Source organism: Microplitis mediator, chromosome 2, assembly GCF_029852145.1.
Source record: "Microplitis mediator isolate UGA2020A chromosome 2, iyMicMedi2.1, whole genome shotgun sequence".
Lineage (NCBI taxonomy): Eukaryota > Metazoa > Arthropoda > Insecta > Hymenoptera > Braconidae > Microplitis > Microplitis mediator.
Window position 1 is genome coordinate 16,285,175 of NC_079970.1, and position 21,393 is coordinate 16,306,567.

Consider the following 21,393-nt stretch of genomic DNA (forward strand, 5'->3'; position numbering starts at 1 on the left):
ATTATGTTTAACATTTTTGACAAAGGTTCAATAAATTGAAACGCTTAGAAATTTAAAAAAAATATAAGAAAATTTTATAACACAAACGTTTCTTTTATAAATATGCTTGATAATACTGATAATTGTATATAAAGTAAACTTTGCGTTAACTATCTTAGAGTTTATATTAAGAGCTCAAATTTTCAGGGAGTTTTTTTTTTTTTAATTTGGAAGCATTCGAGCCCCTGGAAGCAAAGAAATTCGAAAACATCCCTGCTAAGGGAAACCCTAATGACCACATATTCCCGATTCCTATGGGTAATCATTTTTCACGGATAGATCACAGTTCTTCGGTGTGAGTTCAGTTTCCGCATTTGTGCTGCACTCGGCTTTCCTAGTTAGGCAGAAATTCCAGTTGCCTCATTCGGTTACCTAATATGGCGCACGTACGGAATTTGGTATACGTAATTTGGAACGAATGAAAATCGAACTGGAATTTCTAGTCGGGATATATTGCCCTGTTTTTTTCTTTTTTTCACAGATCTCATGAAAAATTGTATATATACAACGGAGAAAGGTAGAACGTCCCAATCTGCATGCTTGCCACCCTCGCTCTTAGCTCAGGTAGGTAATTGTACACGTGGATTGCAATGGCCTACTTTCGTCCCTTGGTGTGTAATATACTATTATGTATATATGATTGAAATAGCGAGAAGCATCCAAATTTTTTTATTCAGAATGAATCATACTTGAATTACATTCCCCCACTAATTTGATCATAATTGAAAAGGTTATTGCAGAAAAACTTTATGTAACAAACAATAGACATATTCAGATTCAACAAATATAAGACTGGTGTAGAGTTATGCTATATTGTCGATACAAGGTTTTTCTAAATAAACTGTCTATATAAACGGCAATACGTATTGCTACATTTTAACAATGTATATGGATATTTTTACAATTCACATTGCAATATTAATCATTTGGATTGCTGTAGGGAATGGGACCAAATAATATAATTAAATTAACAATACTCCTATTTGCAATTGAAGATCATAAATGCAGCAATCTATCATTGACAATTGGAAACCTTTTGTTATGACAACTATCTATCACTAACAATACTTTAGATGGTTATGATAACCACACTTTTTTTTCAATGTTAAAAGAAATTGACTATAAAATATCAGGTAAACTATCTCCAAAGTCCGACGAATTTTATAAGTATAACTTTTCTGTTGATATGTCTTTGATGTTACTCCTCTTAAATTTGAAATAGGGAAAATAGTGAGAATTTGCTATCAACTTTTTGGGGTTAGTGCGAACACAAAAAACGTTTCTGTATATCTTAATATAGATTAGTACCATGTAAAAATGGTGGTGTAATCTTCAAATTGGATACAATGTAATAATTTATATACAATTTAATAATTTTTACCTATATTTTTGTACAATTTAAAACTTGGTTAAGTAGATTTGAACTAATAAAGATCGTTGAAAGAATTTACAGGATGCTATAGTTAGTAGCACATGGCTCTCATCTTGATCTAACGCCACCAGAGTCTGCACCTCTTGATCCCTGAGGATGAGTAGGTGGACTTACTGCTAAAACGTGGCAAGATTTACACCAGAAGTTGAGACCAAAGTAGAGATTTATAGCTACTTGCTTTACTCTTTTTTTTTCTCTCCTTACACTATTCTCTTGTATTTTTAGGTGATAAGATATTTCAAAAGACATTCTACCGCATAAGCTACTGTTACACTGATACTTTTAGTCTTTTCACGCCTTTATTCTTTTGTTTGTCTGGACATTAAAAGTCATACGTGAAGGGATGATGTTGGTTTTATGCTCGTGTATATTCATGGGTGTGAACAAACAATAGAGAGGGTGCGTCCTTCCACTGACGATGCATTACAGAAAGAAAAGGAAGAAAGTGATAAACTATATAAGAGACACTAGACTGCCAAACTTATGTCCAGTCAATAGTGAAACTGATTCTAATATATCAGGTCTACTGATTTACGACCTGATTTCTCGGTCATTCTCAATAATTGGGGTCTACCGTCGGTGTGAAACCGTTCCAAGTCAGCAGAAGATATGCGTGATGCCAACAGGAAACACGCATTAAATAATTGACTTCGTAAACTTACAAATTGAGCAAAATCAAACCATTTTATCGACTTTTCTTTTATTATATACGACTATTATACACACACATAATTAATAAAAGTACAAAACTTTAATCACCTAAAATATCATAGAAAGTTAATATTTTTATGTGGGTTGTGCGTTATATGTGTACGTTAAAAGTTAAAATCAAATTGTTAAGACGTGTTCTTAATTTTTCTTGAATGGATTTTCGTTACTTCGTTGTTCTGATATGGATGTATAGTTACCCTATGTTAGTATCACCCTCTTTGCTGGATTAGCAGACCCCATAAAGGGAAAAATGTAATATAAAAGGCTTAGAGACTAAGCTGTTAATATGTTGTACTGCGATGCGCCCGAGAAAAGCTATGTATATGTTACTAACTTAGAAACATATGTTCTGGTGATTATATACGTACGGTCTAAAAACACCCTTACGTGAATACCTTTCAAATATTTCTTTAGATTAACTTACCTATACGTTTCCAAAGAGTATTTTAATTTTCATTCATTGCAATAAAGACATTTCATTATTTTACATAACGGTAAAATGAATCGAGACACTGATTAATTTTTGAGCTTTTGAGACAACACGTACTTTTATTCTAAGCAAAGCGTTATTTTGAAATCATCTGAAAAATATACGGTGAAAAAATTAATTTTTTTTGTTAGGGGGTAGGGTAGGCAAAACGGGGTACCCCCAAAATTTGATAAAAAAAAATTTTATATTTTAAATGGTTTTTAAACATTCCAAAATCACTTCTGTAAATATAATTAAACGTTACTTTGAATTTTTTTTGGTAAACTTTTTCAAAAATCAATTGTCAGTTGAAAAATATTAATGACGTCGTTTTATGATGAAAACTATTAAAAATTTTTATTCTTCTTTTGTATCCAATAAACATGTAAAATATAATTTTTCTTCATGTAAATTACTTAAAAAAAATTTAACTTAATCAAATTCGTTTAAAATCCAGAATTTTTTTTTTTTACCTTTTTTAGGGGGTACCCCACTTTGCCCGCAGAAATGAAATTTTTTTTTTTTCAACGGTAACTGAAAATTTATTCTATTTACTTTGAATATCATTAAAAAAAAAGATTTAGCGTATTTGAGTCCTCGAAAACTTGGCATTTGCTTAAGTACCCCCTTTTGCCCCGCCCTCCCCTATATATTAATATTCGAAGAAAGCTGACAAAGATTTCAAAGACGACACCGAAGATTCTGACTGCCAAATTGGAGATAGTGATAATGATAAGAATTAAAATTTGAAAATCAGTTGAACCTGTGGAACAACCCCAAAGCTTCCCGCTGTTTTCAGGCTCAGGGAACTCGGTATTGTTATTATTGAAAAACGTTTGAGCTCTTCAAGCTTAAAAAATGGTTGAACTGAAAAAACTTCAATTCGATCAAAAATAGTATATTGCATAGTTAGGATACTAAGATAGTCTTTATGTGGCGAGGGCAATGTTTTCAACACGAGTCGTAGAGTTATATACACGGGCCGAAGGCCCGTGTACGTGGCCCGGAGACGTGTGCTGAAATCATTGTGCTTGCCGGATAAATGCTCCTACTATGCACTATATTTGATTCAACAATAGCCCGATTTATGCGATTAATGACAATCTGCGAAGCGAAGTCTGTGGCTGTTTAGCGGCACGGTGCACCCACAAAATTACAACAAACCATTGCTTTAAAATTCAGAATTCATATTTAATTGATTTAAAATTTACTCGGATGTTTTAATTATTAATTTCAGTATTTATTAACAAAATAAATACAACACAACCACGCGGTATAATCCACTCCCCATATGATGCATTGAAGTAACCATATTTAGTGTACTAGCCGTTCAACATGGATTTTGACAAAAAATTTTAAGTCGCTCAACGATTTCTTACGATGTTTATTAAATGAAGCTCATTTAAAAATTGTGAGACGCGTGGTGAAATGTTATTTCACCACTCACTTTTCACAACGCCAGTGAAAGTCGAAGACATCTATTTTGATTTTACTCAACTTCTTTGCACTGGTCGGTAAACAGCCGTTTAGGGTTCGCAACGCAGACGTCATGAAGCGCGCAAATCAGGCCTGCGTTGAATAAAATTAATTTTTGTCCGACGATATATTTTAAACAAATAGAAGGATTTGCACGTTCTTTGTGTCAATCGAAAGAATGAGACGAGACTTTGATTAGACGAAATTAAGAAACAGTTTAGTTAAGCGATTTACGAGTTATGCCACAAAAGTCTAAAAATAATTTTTACTTTTTCGTATTACTCGTAAACTACTCGATTGATCGACTTCAAAACATAATTAGTTTTAAGTCTTGGTGTGCCCTTTCGATTGGTGCCAAGTTCATTCAAAAAAAAACTTACACAAGCGCACGCACGAACACATGGGTGGACCCACGGACCTCTATCTGAAAATGGTCAAAATAGCTTCGAAGGACCTCAAAACGTCGAGATCTGTTCAAAATTCGGTTTTCGAAAATAGGAACGAAACTAATAACTTTCTTTTTTTGTTTTTTTTGAAAACTTCCAATTTTCTCAGCGGGAGATGAAAAAAATAACTGTGAAAAAGAGGTGAAAAAAAAAATCAAATAATTCTCCGCAAAAACCGAAATCATACAAGTATTTGTGATCAAGATCTAAGAATATACAAATCATATATAAAAATAGCTAAACAGAGTTATGCGTAAGTCTAAATAACATTGGGGCTCACCAAGAATTAATTTAAATAAATATTCATTCTATGATAAAGATCATAACATACATTGAGTGTACTTGTTTTCAAATCATAATAATCACCCCGCATGGAAAAGCTATATATTGTTAAAAATGTATAAAAATACAATGGTGAATATCTGATAAAGATATGGCGGCAAAAATATACACTTATCCAAAAAATTAAAGGAACAAGAAAATTTTATAAATTTTTTAGTGATTTTTGGAAGGCTGTATTTTCGTGAAAAATGATCGCATCGAAAAAATAAAAAAAGCAAATTGAAGCTTGAAATCTCTAGTTTGAAGATCTTCCAGCAAAATATTTTTTTGAGCCACGGTTTTTGCAGAATCATAAGAAAAAAGTCGAGACAAAATTTTTCTAAATTTTTTAGTTTTGTTTTTTAGGTCTACGGGGCCGGGAAAAATTTTTTCAAAAAAACGAATTCATGGCTTGTTTAGGAAATTTATTCAGGTACAATTTGCCTTTTTTGTTTCTCTGTACGACAATTTGCTGCTGAGATATCAGCCTTCAAATAAAAAAGGATCCTTTTGTCTTTGATTATTGATATCTCAGCAAGAAATGGTCACACAGTAATTTAAAGGGCAGTTTAATAAACTTGAATAAATCCCCTACAAGCTCCATTTTTGATTTAAAAAAAAAAAAAATTTTTTTCATCCTTGATATCCATTTGAAAAACCTTTAAAAAATGGCCATTTTCTGGTTTTTTAGTCGACTCATCGCTACTCTGCAAATATTGATAAAAAAAATAATGTTGCCAGGTAATTTTACAGCTTAATGGACCCCCAAAAACCCTGGAAATTTTCAGATTGATCCATTGAACCGTTTGTCCGGTCCGATTGCTCAAAGTTTTACAAAACAATTAAAAGAACAAGTTTTGTTCCTTAAGGGGTTAGGGGTACTCAGGGGTATGAAAAAATGATGATTTTCAATAATTTTTTTTTTGTAGTTAATTACTTTATTTGACAAAAATAAAAACATAGCTTTATTAGAACACGTTTCGATTTGACTTCACGAAAATTTCAAAAAAAAAAATTAATAATTCAAAAAGTTATCGCTGTTTTTGTAGAGCCCGTTCCTCCCGAAGTCCTTTGCGGTGATCATCATAAGTCCTTGGAGATTCATCTAAAATCAATCGGACAAGAAAAATTAGTTTTATTAATAGATAATCTTGTGCCTGATCGAAGCTTTTTTTTTTTTTTTCGAAATTAACAAAATGGCGGCCTCAGGAAATTTTTTTCAAATTTTCGAGAAAAAAACCGACAGTTTATTGTTAAAAAAAAATCGAAATTTTGAAAAAAAAAAAAAATCCTTCGATCAGGCACGAGTTTTTAATGTATTTCAAAAGTACAATAAATTTTATTGAAATCTACCGAGCAGTTTTTAAGTTACAGTGATCACCAGTTCAGAAAACATAGTTTTGAGAAAAACGCATTTAAAGTTTTGCTATGGATTTATGTCGAATTATAAGAATTATTTAATAACTTACACTGAGTCATCTATTCCTGGACCATATAATAGCTCTTCAGCCGACATAGCAGCTTCCAAAATATCGATTTGCTGGTGCCTACGTTGCAATCGACCTTCTCGGGTGTTATCATTAGCGCGCTTATCTGCTACTTTGATACGTGCAGCATCCATTCTTTCTGCATACCGATGAGAATTAGGCCCACAATTAAGTCCTAGTGTATTCATCAAGACTAATAATGAATTTATACCCTCATTAAATATACACATAGCAACGTATGCAGCTATTTGTACGATGGTAAAACTAGTATTTACCGTTTTTGGGCATATTTTCCATACTAGTTGGTTAAAGCTTTCATTATTATTCTGATTGAATCCACCTACACATCTTGAAAGTAAATTTTCATTACTAAGATCTTCGTATATAGGCTTGATAGCTTTTAAAACATCAGAAGGTAAAGGAGAATAATCGTGAGAAAAGGTATCAAGCTCTCCTCTTGCTTCAGCGCGCTGGTAAGAGCACCAAGATTCTTCGCCTTTTGGACACATATCATGATTCGGTTTTTCATCACTCGAGCCGTAGTGATAAAAGGTTGCCATTATAGCAGATTTCATATTTTCAATAGAATCACAATGCCGGCGTATTGCTAAACCATAGTACACAGTTAGTTTGTCTATTAATTTTCCTGTGAGCTTACCTCGACCACCAAGACCTTTTTGTTTACTCTTCAGCGTACGTAATCGACTCCCCATCCGCTTTTGGACATGCCCTATACATTCCTTTTTATTTACAGTTGTATTTTCGTAAGGATCTGATTTTATAATTCCTGAATAGGTCTTGGAGTCACCATCACCAATATAGTTGGCATACTTAACTCCATATTTAGTTTCAGAATACGAAAACATTTCGACCATCGCATCCACCTCCATTTTCCCAGAAGACCCTTGATGATTAGCAGAACACACATCTTCATGCGATTGATACCATTCCTCGAACTCAACAGTATTTGTTTTTTTTTTCCAATACTCACATAGCTTACAATATGCACTTTTAATGTTTATGTCAAGAATCTTTCCAGTAAAATAGCCAATTATAGAAGAAACTCCAAATGACGATGTATATCCCCGTTTTTGCCAGGTTCCATCTCCCGATACAGTTAGATGATTTATATCTTCATTTTCAGTTGTTGGCATTGCTTGCTTTTCTTCATTCACAGCTTTCGTCATGAAGGTTTCTGCGACGGCTTTACTACAATTCAAAATCTGTTTCAGTAAAATTGTATGCGTAGATTTATCTAAAAAAGACGGCATGTCCATCAGGCCGCAAAACTTGCACAATCCTTCGTATCCTATTCCTAGTATTCTCATTACAAAAATGAAACGTCTGTTTATTTCATAAGAATGCCCAACGAAAGAACAGGAAGGAATATATTCATTTCCACAGTTATTACATGCAACTACAATTTTGAATCCCAGCCCACGTGTACTTGCTGTTTGAAACACTACATTTCCATCACATTTTTTACATTTTATAAGAGCAGAAATTGCAGTGAATACCTGAATAAAATTTATTATTCGAAATTCAGTACTGCTGTCTTCAGGTACATCATCTTCAGTGTTTTGTTTTAATTTTTTAGAAGATGTACTCTGAATACTTTCATCACGTTCGGCTGTTTTCGGATTAAAAACATTCTTTCTTTTGACTGAACGCGACTTATTAATTTTTTCAGAACTCCGAAGTTCTCTTGAAACCTTTCTAGAATCACGTCCCATGGTTAATAATTTAATTCACTTGAGAAATAATTTATCACAAAACTATCGACTGATCAGTGCAACGACTACAGGTATACTGGCAACCAAAAATTATTTTTCAGTTCTTGTACTACCTACAAATTGTGAATATATGTAGAAGGATATATATATATATATATATATATATATATATATATATATATATATATATATATATATATATATATAATTATAAATACATTAAAATGGGGAGATATTCATGACAATGAAACCCGAAAGGTCGGTTGCTTGCAGCTGTTTCTAGCTACCTGCTCTCGAATGCCACGTAGCACCCGAGCGTCCTTTGGTCATTGTTAAATAACTCGAAAAGAATTTGTCGGATTCACTTCAAATTTTCACACAATATTTTTAAAATATTATACTTTAAGAAAATGCAAAAAAAAAAAAATCGATTTTTTGAAAATTCTGACTACCCCTAACCCCTTAATCTGTGTAATCGTTATCAAAATGAAAAAATCAATTTTTTTTGGATTTTCTTTCATTTTTGCGTTAGTTATTCGATAAATGTAAGCTAAAGAGGAAAAAAAAAAATTTTTTTTCAAAAAACGAGACCAAACAAGAATTTTTTCCAATCTTTTTTTTTATGTTTTATTCGGGGGGTTATTTTTTTTTTTCGTTTTTCGGAAAAAAAAATTTTTTTTTCTTTACCTTACATTTACTGAATAACTACCCGGGAAAAAATGTTTTTATAAAATTTTGTAAAATTTTATAAAATTTTACAAAATTTTAGTACTAACATTTTATAAAATTTTATAAAATTTTATACTGAAAATGGCCTGGTAAAATTTTATCAAATTTTATAAAGTTTTATCAAATTTTATGAAGTTTTATAAAAATTTATAAAATTTTATAAAACTTTGTAAAATTTCATAAAATTTTACCAGGCCATTTTCAGTATAAAGTTTTATAAAATTTTGTAAAATGATTTTTTTTTTCCGGGACGGGTCACCCATCCAATTAATGGCCACCTTCGATGCTGCTTAACTTTTGTTATTGAAGAATCGTAGTCTGCTCCGCTCGTCTATTGGTTACTTGTAGCTAAGAAATATTCATGGCTGTATTTATGATTACTCATGAATACTTATCAGCCATATTTCATAGTTTAATTTATAATTATATATAAAAAAAAGATTTGGATAATTCAACTATCGACTGTTTAATGGACATAAAATTTTAAAATTAATTAAATTTATTGATTTTTATTTTTGAATTAATGGCGAAACCTTCGAACTTTTTCTTGAGTAACGACGATTTAATTTGAATTGCTAGTTGACAAAATAAAAATTTAAAAACATTAAATTCAAAATTATCACATTATGTAATATATTTATAAATATGTAAGAGAAAGGGGTGGCGGGGGTAGGCAAAACGAGGTACTTCAAAAATTTTATAAAAAAAAATTTTTTTTTTTAAATCTATTATAACCATCCCAAAATTACTTTTGTAAATATAATTGAGCATTATTTCGAATTTTTTTCGTTAAACTTTTTCAAGAATCTAGTGCCGGTCGAAAAATGTTAAAGACTTTTGTATTATGATAAAAACTATTAAAAACTTTTTTATCTTCCTTTGCATCCAATAATTGTGTAAAATATAATTTTTCTTAATGTAAATAACTTACAAAAAATTTTAATAAAATCAAACTTATTCAATATTCAGAATTTTTTTTTTTTTTTACATTTTTCTAGGGGTACCCTGCATACATTTAGGTAATCAATTATATTTTTTATAATATAATTTTCATATTTGTTTATCACCATATTTTGCCCGCAAAAATGGAATTTTTTTTTTTTTATGGCCATTGAAAATTTTATTTATTTACTTTGAATTTCTAACAATTTTTATAATAATTTGTAATAAACGTTATAAAATTGTGTGACATTTTATCAAATTTTACAAAATGCTACCCTACACTAGATGCAATAGTGGCATCAAGTTCTCTAAAGTTTTATGAAATATTATATAATTTTATAAAATTTCATACAATTATATAAAATTTTATCTAATTATTACTCCCCTTTTGAGATCTTACTTCATAAAATTGTATAAATTTGTATAAGATTTTATAAGATCGCATATAATTTTATGAAATCGTATACAACTTTATAAAATTTTATAAAATTTCATCTAAATATTACTTCTCTTCTAAGAACTTACTTCATAAAATTATATAAAATTGTATAAGATTGTATAAAATTTTATATAATTTTATGAAATCGTATAAAACTTTATAAAATTTCATACAATTATATCAAATTCCATTTAATTATTATTTCCCTCACTAAGATCTTACTTTATAAAATTTTATAAGATTGTATAAAAATTTATATAATTTTATGAAATCGTATAAAAGTTTATACAATTTCATAAAATCTTATAAAATTTCGTACAATTATATAAAATTTTATCTAATTATGACTTCCCTTTTAAGATCTTACCATATAAAATTTTATAAAATTTTATAAAATTCTATGAAATTTGATAAAATTATATAAAATTATATGAAATTCTATAAAATTTCGCTGTACAGTCTTATAAAATTATATAAAATTTTATATAATTTTATACAATTGTATAAAACTTTATAAAATTTTGTTATATTTTATACAATTTTATAAAATGTCATACAATTTTATAAAATTACATTTATTTATTACGTTCCTTACTCAGATCTTACTTTATAAAATTTTAGAAGATTTTATAAAATTTTTGAAGATTTTATAAAATTGTATAAAATATTATAAAATTTTATAAAATTGTATGAATTTTTATAAAATTTTGCTGTAAAATCTTATAAAATATTACAAAATTTTATAAAATTGTATAAAATTTTATATTATTTTATAAAATTTTATAAAAACATTTTTTCCCGGGTAACGCAAAAATGAAAGAAAATCCAAAAAAAATTGATTTTTTCATTTTGATAACGATTACACAGATTAAGGAACAAAACTTGTTCTTTTAATTGTTTTGTAAAACTTTGAGCAATCGGACCGGAGAAACGGTTCAATGGATCAATCTGAAAATTTCCAGGGTTTTTGGGGGTCCATTAAGCTGTAAAATTACCTGGCAACATTATTTTTTTTATCAATATTTGCAGAGTAGCGATGAGTCGACTAAAAAACCAGAAAATGGCCATTTTTTAAAGGTTTTTCAAATGGATATCAAGGATGAAAAAAATTTTTTTTTTTTTTAAATCAAAAATGGAGCTTGTAGGGGATTTACTCAAGTTTATTAAACTGCCCTTTAAATTACTGTGTGACCATTTCTTGCTGAGATATCAATAATCAAGGACAAAAGGATCCTTTTTCATTTGAAGGCTGATCTCTCAGCAGCAAATTGTCGTACAGAGAAACAAAAAAGGCAAATTGTACCTGAATAAATTTCCTAAACAAGCCATGAATTCGTTTTTTTGAAAAAATTTTTCCCGGCCCCGTAGACCTAAAAAACGAAACCAAAAAATTTAGAAAAATTTTGTCTCGACCTTTTTCTTCTGATTCCGCAAAAACCGTGGCTCAAAAAAATATTTTGCTGAAAGATCTTCAAACTAGAGATTTCAAGTTTCAATTTGCTTTTTTTATTTTTTCGATACGATCATTTTTCACGAAAATACAGCCTTCCAAAAATCACTAAAAAATTTATAAAATTTTCTTGTTCCTTTAATTTTTTGGATAAGTGTATATATTTATGAATATATGTTTTTTACATATATTGAATTATGTATTTTTTTAAATATATTTCTTTTTACATAACGTTTTATATTTCTTTATATATATTATCTCATATAATGCTCAATATATTTTTGTCATATATGGATGGTATATATGTCATTCATAAAGTATAATATAATAAAATTTATGTATATTTTGACTCATATAATTAGTGATATACTGTCTGTATATAATTGATCATACATGGAAGAACTTATATGTTTAAATCTATGGTTTGCGGTATATTGGAGTTATATTTTTTCAATGTATTAAAAATTATATTCTTCTCGATATGTTGAAAACTATAGTCTTTATATACCTATATTTTTTGAGAAGCTGCCCGATAGCATAGAAATGAAAATTACAAACTAAAATGCATGGTTTTTATTATGTATCATACCATAGTACGAAAAATATGCATAGTACCACATACATCATACTGTATATTAATAAACATACTACTTTAAATTCAATATATCAATATATGATAAAATATACCAAGATATTAATGCTAAACATACATAAAAAAAGTTATATTGATGAATATATAATTAATAATATATATTGTAGCAATATATTTCTTTTCAATATATTATCATATATTAATACGGCAAAAAAATAAATATTATTTTATATGTTGTGCAATGTATCACATCATAATATTCATATATTTTGAAGTATATTTTTTCACATATAAAGTTTTTTCATGCGGGACGAAAAATTTCATAACAACACTGAAACAAGTTCTAAAAAAGATAAAATTGTTAAAGATAAAGAATTTACAAAAAAAAAATAATTGAAAAAAAGCAGAAATAGAAAGAGTAAAGAAAACGAACGTCAACTGGAAGAATACATTATTAAAAATAAGAGTGTATCTGGTGTAATTAACAATAAAACTAACAATCGTAGAGTAAATAAATTAGCTCTAATGAAAATTAATCAACGGAAAATTGGGGTTGATCGTGAAAATACAGAATATTGTTGGAGCTCTGAAGAATAAAGAACGACCGGATAAACTCTGCAAAAAAGGAAAGAAGAAGAAAGAGATCCAAAGATATATAAGAAAACCCATAATTCTATGCTGATCGACGTATACAGATCAAGAGTGAAGTTGATGTTATTAATCAGGTCATTGCTAAAAAAATAAGATATTTTTTCAAGGGCTGCATAAAAACATTTACAAATAAATCATATTTTTTCATTTAATGTAATTATGATTACATCAGTATCATACTCCCGAAGCTTAGAAGTTGATTATAAAAAAGTGAGAGCAGATTCAGACGGTTTATTATGATTGGCATCATAAAAAAAATGTAATTTGGTAATGGACCGCAATGAAAATGATGCTAAAAATATCTCATTGGCAAATGTAACATGGAAGAATATATTGTTTGAACATCAGTGCAAGAACGACTAGCGTCATAGTCAAAGAGTATCCTGTACGAAGTGAAAAAGAAGTAGTAATATCTCCCATCTTAACGAAGTAATAATTTCCATCTTAGTTTTGAAAGATGCACATTCTTTGAAATTAATTTCTCCTATCGGAGATAATAAGCATTTTTATTCGAGCTGATAATTACAACCATCTCAGATGGTAAAATTTACAATTTTTTCAGATAAAAGAAATATTACTATCTAAATAATAACTATTACTATCGACAATAGTAAATATTACTAATACTACACGAGAAAAGAATGGTTAATATATGAGCATGATAATGATTATCACATACAATATGATAATCATATTCCCTATTGCAAGATGATAAATAGTTGTCATTTTTTTTTTTTTCAGCGTGTATAGATACAGACTTATAATGTCAACAGTTATAATTCTGTTCTTAATATTATTGTTATAAATACTATTTTTAATATATCTATTTTTGAGTTCTGTATAAAATTGAGTGTTTACTACCCCACATATTTACTTGGAGAAATTATTCTCGTTTGAAATGCTATGGTGTCATAGTAAAATCAGACCATGTCGGCCACCCGACAGAAATTGGAATAAACATTTACAAAAATTACTATGGCCATGACAAAATTGACAACGATTAATGTCATAAATTACTATAATCTCCAAAACGAATTAGTGAAAATCACGTGACTATCACTATTTATCAGTGAATAGTCACTCACTGCCAGTGAAAAGTATAACACTATTTGAATTAGTGACATACTTTTCACTAGTGAACAGTGAAAAGTCACTATTTTCACTATTTCAAACTTAAGAGAGTAACCATTTTCAACTTTACTCTAGTCGTGGTAATTTTTGCATGTGCACATGCTTTACTTTAAACATGTTTACTTCAATTTTCGTCAGGTGGCCAACATGGTCCAGTTTTACCATGACAGCATAACATTTCAAATAAAAATAATTCCTCCGTGTAGAAATATATCAATTAATATAAAATTTATAGAACAATACATATTTCAAGATCACCAAACGAATGAATTTAATACCATTATTGATCAGATAGTATTTTCGAATTTAATTAATTATTTAAATTAATAAAAGTTCTATTTAAAAAATTATGACTTGATACATCTCTGAGTCAAAAAATTAAATTTATATAAATGAAAAAATGCGAATGATTAATCAACGGAAAGAAGAAAACTTTTGGTGTCAATTAGTAAAAACAAGCTTTTTTGTCTAAAAAGCCTGTTTTTATTATCCACACAATAATTTCTCAAGTTTTCTTGTTATTAGATTATAATTTGATAAGGATTGAGGTTCTTAAAAAAATATTCTGTATTTATCCCATGTAAAAATTTCATTACACACTTTGTTTATTTAAGACATTGTATACTCAATTTGTATACGATATTAGTTAACAACATTCATAAAAATTATATCATTAAAGGTATAGTTTTAAAATTGATAAAATCTCCAAAATATAAAAGAAACAACAAAATTTTATGAAGCAAAAATGTTAAAAATTTCATAACTGTCACTTTCAAGCCTGGTTGGATACAAGAGTGAAAAAGATGTTTATCGAAAGATAAAATAAAAGCGTATATATATATTAGCCACACACGACAACAAGAAACATGCACAATGCTTAATACATTTGCGTTTGAATTACATTCCCTGCAGAGGGTGTTTTTAGGGTAGTACGAGATGCGCAATAGCTGGCACGTGTCGGCGCGTGTACGAAAACTAATTGAGATATAAAATTTACTTGCCACCATACAGTTATCGTCCCACATGATTTAATAAATTCTGCATTATTTATTAATAAAAATAAAAAGACGTATACACATCTACGTACTATCATGATTGTATAACAACAAATAATAATAATAATTACAAAATTTAATGTGATTTATGACGAATAAACAAATATTAATAAACATAATGTGATTATTTTTAAGCAGAGTATTGTTTATATAATAGACATCAAAAATTTTACCTCGAAATAGCAAGTGTTCCCGACAGTCTGCAGCTAATTTAGAAGCCATATCCTCTGTAAATAGCCAATAAAAGCGCGAAGCGGCGTGCGAGAGCGGTAACACGAGACACGAAGCAATATTATAAAATTTAATGTCTTAGTTTACGGTCCACAGAGCCCAGCTATAACCTCGGCCCGATATTTACGGGGCAATCGCGGGCAATATTGCTTTGCTACCAATATGTGTGTGTTTTGACTCACGCAAAAGGTGCAAATTTTCGATCGGACTTTTCATTAACTTTCGTCGTGGGCAACATTTACGTTTGTCAATGATTGCACTCATTTGACAAAAAATCCAAGCGACTAAATGAAAAAAATTTAAAAAAATTAGCCGATACATGAAAAATTCTTTCAATGCCTATTAAAAAATAATCCAACTCTCATACATGAGCTCTCCTGATGTGAGTATTAATAAAAAAAAAAAAAAAAAAAAAAAAAGAAAATCGAATTTCTTTTATTTTTTTAAAATCATAAACATTGTTTATAGCTGATATAATAGTTGTGAATGTATTTTTTTAATGTTTCTCTATATATCTATAAACGACAAGAATTTTAGATAAAGGTGAAAGACTAAAAGAGGAAAAGATTGAAAGAATAAGAGAGAATAAGAGGCAAAGAACATGTGGGCTGAAAGTTGTCGTAGAGATATGTATACTGTATGCTATACACCCAGAGAAAGCAGAGCACAGTGAGGATCTATTTCCTAGATAGCCCATGAGCACTGCTGGCACACGTACATTCTCGTGGCATTTGCACGTATACAAGCACACTGATACAAAACATAGAGAAACGGAAAATACAAGACATGGGGTAGCAAGGTAGCAACGTCACCGCGGAAATCAAGAGTAATGCCAACACGAAACTGCACTACCCCGCTGGCACCCGTTCTCTCTAGCCGACCAGCTCCCTTTATACGTGGCTAGCGCATCCCACCTCAATGTTTCTCTCCACCACCTACCGAACTCACCAACCTCCTGGGAATATAACCCCCGAGCTACACTACCAATGTACAGAACCAAGAGCCAAGATAGAAGACTTTCAATACACTTCTCTTGACTTCTATTCTGTACTCGAAGATACGTTTCAACCTCATGTTATTAAAGAGAATATTTTTATTTTACTTTTTTTTTTTTTAGATTTTATTTCATTATTTCTTCTTCAGCTTTCCTTTCCTTTATATATATATATACATATATATATATATATATATATATATGTATATATATATATCTGATCACTTGACGTACCTGAAGACGAGCTGGATCCAATTGTTTTTCATTTTACTATGCACTTACAATAATAATACGGCTTACGATTTTTTCATTTTGTACTTTGTGACTTGTAAGTTCAGTGATTCGTGTCCTTGATTAAGGGAAAGAATTTGATAGAATTGAAAAGAATTAAAATTTTGATACTTTCAAATTCTGCTGAATACTATAAATCCTTTTTCAAAATTCACGATTAATCATATTAAATACTTTTTAATACTAAAATGATCGAAAGGAGTAGTAGGATATGACAGAATTAAACTAGCATTCAAAATTTCTGATTCTATTGAATACTTTTTAATCCTGAAATAATGTTTTCATTTCATTATCTTTTTAGGATGAAAAAGGATGCAACCAGTATTTTAAATTTCTGTTTCTACTAAATACTTTTTAATCCTGAAATATTTTTAGAATTAAATGGTATTTAACAGAATTAAAGAATTTGAATCATGTTGAATCCTTCTGAATCATATTTTCAGGATTGGATAGCATTCGTGAGGATATAAATTTTTAACTTCCCGCTAAGAAAATTGCAAATTTTCAAAAAAAGGGAAGTTATTGGTTTTGGTCCGGTTTTCATCAGATGTCTACGTTTTGAGGTCCTAGGAAGCTATTCTGACTTTTCCCGGATGGACGTCCGTGTGTATGTGTGTGTGTGTGTCTATGTCTGTGTGTGATTTCTTTTTTGTCCGACGATATCTTTGGAACATATCAACCGATTTGAACGTAGTTGGTGGCAATCGAAAGAGCTCACCAGAACTTAGAATTGATCAGATTTTAGTGTAGATCGGTCATGTAGTTTACAAGTTATAGGAAGAATAAAAATTAAAAAAATTTTTGGTTTTTGGTTTTTTCCATATAACTCATATACCACTGCCGGATTTACCTCAAAATATAATCAGTTCTAACTCTTGGTGAGTCCTTTTGATTGCCACCAATAGCTCGAAGAGCTCAAAAATTTACAAGTACTAATGTTTCCGAGCTCCCTGAGCTCGAAAACAGCGGGAAGTTTTGGGGCTGGCCCTCAGGGTCAGGCGGTTTTCAGATTTTTTTAACTCTATCAAATTCTTTTTTTAAATCAGGGATTTCACTTGTAACATGACTTATTTAAAAAAAAAATTTCAATTTCATTTTTTTAAACTAGTAATAATAAATTATTAATTTTTCATGAAATTGATTTTTCTGCCCTCCGGCCGGAAAGTGGCAACTTTCAGGTCGCTGCCCTGAACGAAGTTGCAACTTTCCGGTTTCGTCGAGCAGAAAAATAGTAAACGCACCTTGGCCAGTAAAAAAGAAAGCCTCAGACCACATGTTTGTCAACCTCGGCTTCGCCTCGGCCAACAATTACATGTTCTCTGAGACTTTTCTTGTTTTACTGGCCTAGGTATGTAATATACTAATTTGAACTCTTTTATATGATTTACAGTAGCACTCAAAAATATTTTAACAAAGATATTTATTTTATTTATTAAGAGTTAACAAAGAACACAAACATCTTTAAGTCATATTCAACGTTTTACAGAATAGTGATGAAATAACCTTGGTTTGCAGCAAAATAAAGTTTAACTTTTAAAAAATAAAAAAAATAGTGGATGATGAGTATTTTGACATTATTGAAAACAAATTTTTCTAACATAGAATAAGCACTTCTAGTCATGAGAAATTGAATATTTAGTCGCATATCCCGTAGCTTTTATGACAGCTTCACATCGCGCCGGCATCGAGTCAACCAACTTCTCTAATCGGTTCAGCGGAATTTTCTCTCACTCATTTTTGAAAGCTTTATATAAATCATCCTTATCCGAATAATTTTGTGTTCTTCTTCTACGATCCAACTCCTCTCACAAATGTTCTATAGTATTCAAATCTAGGCTTTGGCTTGGCCACTCTAAAACTTTGGTTTTTCCGCAGTCTATAGAAACACACATGTACTTGGATCTACGTATGGGATCATTATCATGTTGAAAATATTACCCAGCTGGCATATGTTGCTTAACAAATAGCAGCATTTGAGTTCTCAAAATATTTTTTTACGCAAACTGTTCCATATTTCCTTTAATTCACACTAATGGTGCAACGCCAGAGCGTGGAAAACACTCCAAAACCATCCCATTTTCACCTCCATATTTAACGATGGGTAATTAATAACGGAAATCATATTTTTTATTTTTAAGACGTCGAACATACTTAACACTGACATTAAATTTAATTTGCTTTTATCATTTTACAAAACTCTAGAACAGACTAAGCTTGACCGCGATTTATATTGTTTTAGGAATGCAAGTCGAGACTTTTTATTTATTTTTTTAATATTAAAGGTTGTTTTGTCGGCCTTCGACCATGCAACCCGAAGAGTTTTAAGCATCATTTTACAGTAGAAATGTGAATATACATATTGTATTTTTCATTCAATTCATTTTTCATCATCACAGCTGACTTTCGTCAATAGCTAGTTGATCACTTTTTTAACTACCCGCTAAGAAAATCGATGGTTTTCAAAACTTCGGGAAGTTATTGTTTTCACCCCGATTTGCGGAAATCGAAATTTCATCAGATGTCGACTTTCTGAGGTCCTAAGAAGCTGTTCTGACTATTTTTAAAATGATGTCCGAGTGTCTGTTTGTATATATATATGTGTGTGTGTGTGTGTGTGTGTGTGTGTGTGTGTGTGTGTGTGTGTGTGTGTGTGTGTGTGTTGTATGTGTCTGTGTGTGTATGTGACCGGTCTATAACTTTTTAACTAATGAACCGATTGGGATGGTTAAGGTGGCAATCGAAAGAGCTTGTTGGCCATCAACTTTTCTTAAAATTTTAGATCATTTGATCAAGCAGACTCGAAAATATTGGTGAATTACGAGAAAAAAAATTTTTTTTTTTAGTTTTTTATTGATTTCTCAGAAACGAGTTAAACAATCGATTTCAAAATCTATTCAGCTCTATAACTTTATAAGCCGCGTCGAATGTGACCTCAACCATCACAATCGATTAATTTGTTCGAGAGATATCGTTGGAGAAAGAAATGGTAAAAAACGGTTTTTTTCGATTATCTTTGAAGTGACTCATCCGATCAATTGCAAAATCTAATCAGCTTTAGAATTTATTAAAACGCATCGATTGCCACCTCAACCATCAAAATTGAGCCATTTGTCTAAGAGATATCGCAGAAGAAAGATACGATGAAAAACAGTTTTTTGTTAATATCTTTGAAACAACTGAACTAAACAATTCCAAAATCAGCTCTAGAACTCAATAAAATACGTTGATTGCCGCCACAACTATCAAAATCGGTTAGTTCGTTCACGAGATATCGTGGGAGAAAGAAATGCAAGAAAACAGTTTTTTTCAAAAACTATGGCACACAAAAGTATTTTCGAGCTCGAAAACAGCGGAAAGTTTTAGGGCTGGCCCTCAGGGTCAACCGATAGACAGATTTTTTATAATGTTGTCGACTCTAGGAGATGTTCTTTTTAGACGGCCACGTTGTGGCTTATTTTTGAAAGTCTTCGGGTTTGATACACTTTGCTCAATATACTAATGAGATGTCGAGACACTTTGAAAATGCGTGCTTTTTTTTTGTTTCAACCCTTATTTTAATGCATTTATAACGGTTTTTTAAAGTCACTAGAATATTGCTTAGATTATAGTGTTGAAATAACTACAACACCGAGAAAAGAATTTATCAAATATTAATCAAATTTATCAATATTTGATAAACAGCTTACTTAGATTGTTCCCAAGTCGGTCATTATAAAAATATTAATACAGTTTATTAAATATTAATAAACAGCTTATTAAATATTAGTAAACGTGTTTATTAAATATAAATAAACAGTTTATCAATTATTGATCGGTGGTTTATCAAATATTAACTAATACAAACTGATCTATAGTTTACGTTTCTATATATATTATATACTATCGTGATATGTAAGCAGTTTGTTTAGTTAATATAGGTTAGGTGGAATTTAGCAAGCCCCACTTTTTTAATCATTTTTCTATAACACTGTTTTATTTTTTTTTTCATTATTTCAACAAGCATAAAAACAATTTGTTAGTTGTAACGCATGTATAAGGCAATATGTTAGGTTAGAGGGTACAACGCCACCACACTCATTAATACCATATAAAAATCTCACATATCAATAGTTGATAAAAGTTTATTAAATATTAATAAACTTCTATTAAATATTGATCAGCGACCTATTAAATGTTAATATCAATTTATTAATATTTAGTCGATGGAAAGATCGATATTTGATAAATTAATTTATCAAATATTAGTAAATTTTTCTCTCAGTGAAGTAAATATAAACAAAAATAAAAGCTCAGAATTATCTAACATCCGTGAAATTTCGCAGCTAACTGCGTGTCAAAATATTTTTGAGCTCACAATCAATTTTTTTCTTTCAATGGCGTGTAATGTAAACAAACAAGTTGAAACCTGACGGTTTCAAATGATTGCAGTTAGACTGCTCCCTACTTTATTCCAGGATTTTTTTGATATAGTTTTATTTTTAAGAACATGATAAGAAATTTCATGTTGTCAAAATAGTTTTGAACGATACTGTACATGAGATATAGAATGTTATTTGCAAATACTTGATATAGATGCCATATAAAAAACTGAGCTTTTGGTTACTTTCTAAATCCTGAAGACGTAAATGTGGTCATTCGTATGATCGGCTATATCTAAGACGACTCCCAAGGCAGCTTCCGAAACGTCTTTTAATATACACTATATCTCTCACGACTCACTGGAATTTCATCCTCGTGCGCACCTTCGACACCTTACTACCTAAGAGAAAAAAAA

The 21,393-nt window shown here is 30.0% G+C and overlaps 2 protein-coding genes across 3 annotated transcripts in view; both read right to left on the reverse strand.

The window, feature by feature from the left end:
* The window catches only part of LOC130678770 (homeobox protein orthopedia-like), a 104,710-nt gene extending 89,243 nt beyond the window's left edge, over positions 1-15,467 (reverse strand). Inside the window, exon 1 of the mRNA XM_057486225.1 lies at positions 15,277-15,467. Within this exon, the coding sequence (XP_057342208.1) occupies positions 15,277-15,325 (49 nt within the window). The 5' untranslated portion in view covers positions 15,326-15,467. The remainder of the gene's footprint in view (positions 1-15,276) is intronic.
* LOC130678769 (uncharacterized) lies at positions 5,791-8,222 on the reverse strand. 2 transcript variants are annotated; one of them, XM_057486223.1, is made up of 3 exons: positions 6,657-8,222; positions 6,364-6,556; positions 5,791-5,999 (listed from the first exon to the last, which is right to left on the reverse strand). In XM_057486223.1, the coding sequence occupies exons 1-2, from the start codon at positions 8,112-8,114 to the stop codon at positions 6,491-6,493; spliced, it is 1,524 nt and encodes a 507-aa protein (XP_057342206.1). In that variant the 5' UTR covers positions 8,115-8,222; the 3' UTR covers positions 5,791-5,999; positions 6,364-6,490. The 2 variants fall into 2 exon arrangements, with proteins under 2 accessions (XP_057342206.1, XP_057342207.1); XM_057486224.1 differs by having other exon boundaries at positions 5,792-5,999; positions 6,364-6,574.
* Positions 15,468-21,393: the final 5,926 nt, after the last annotated feature.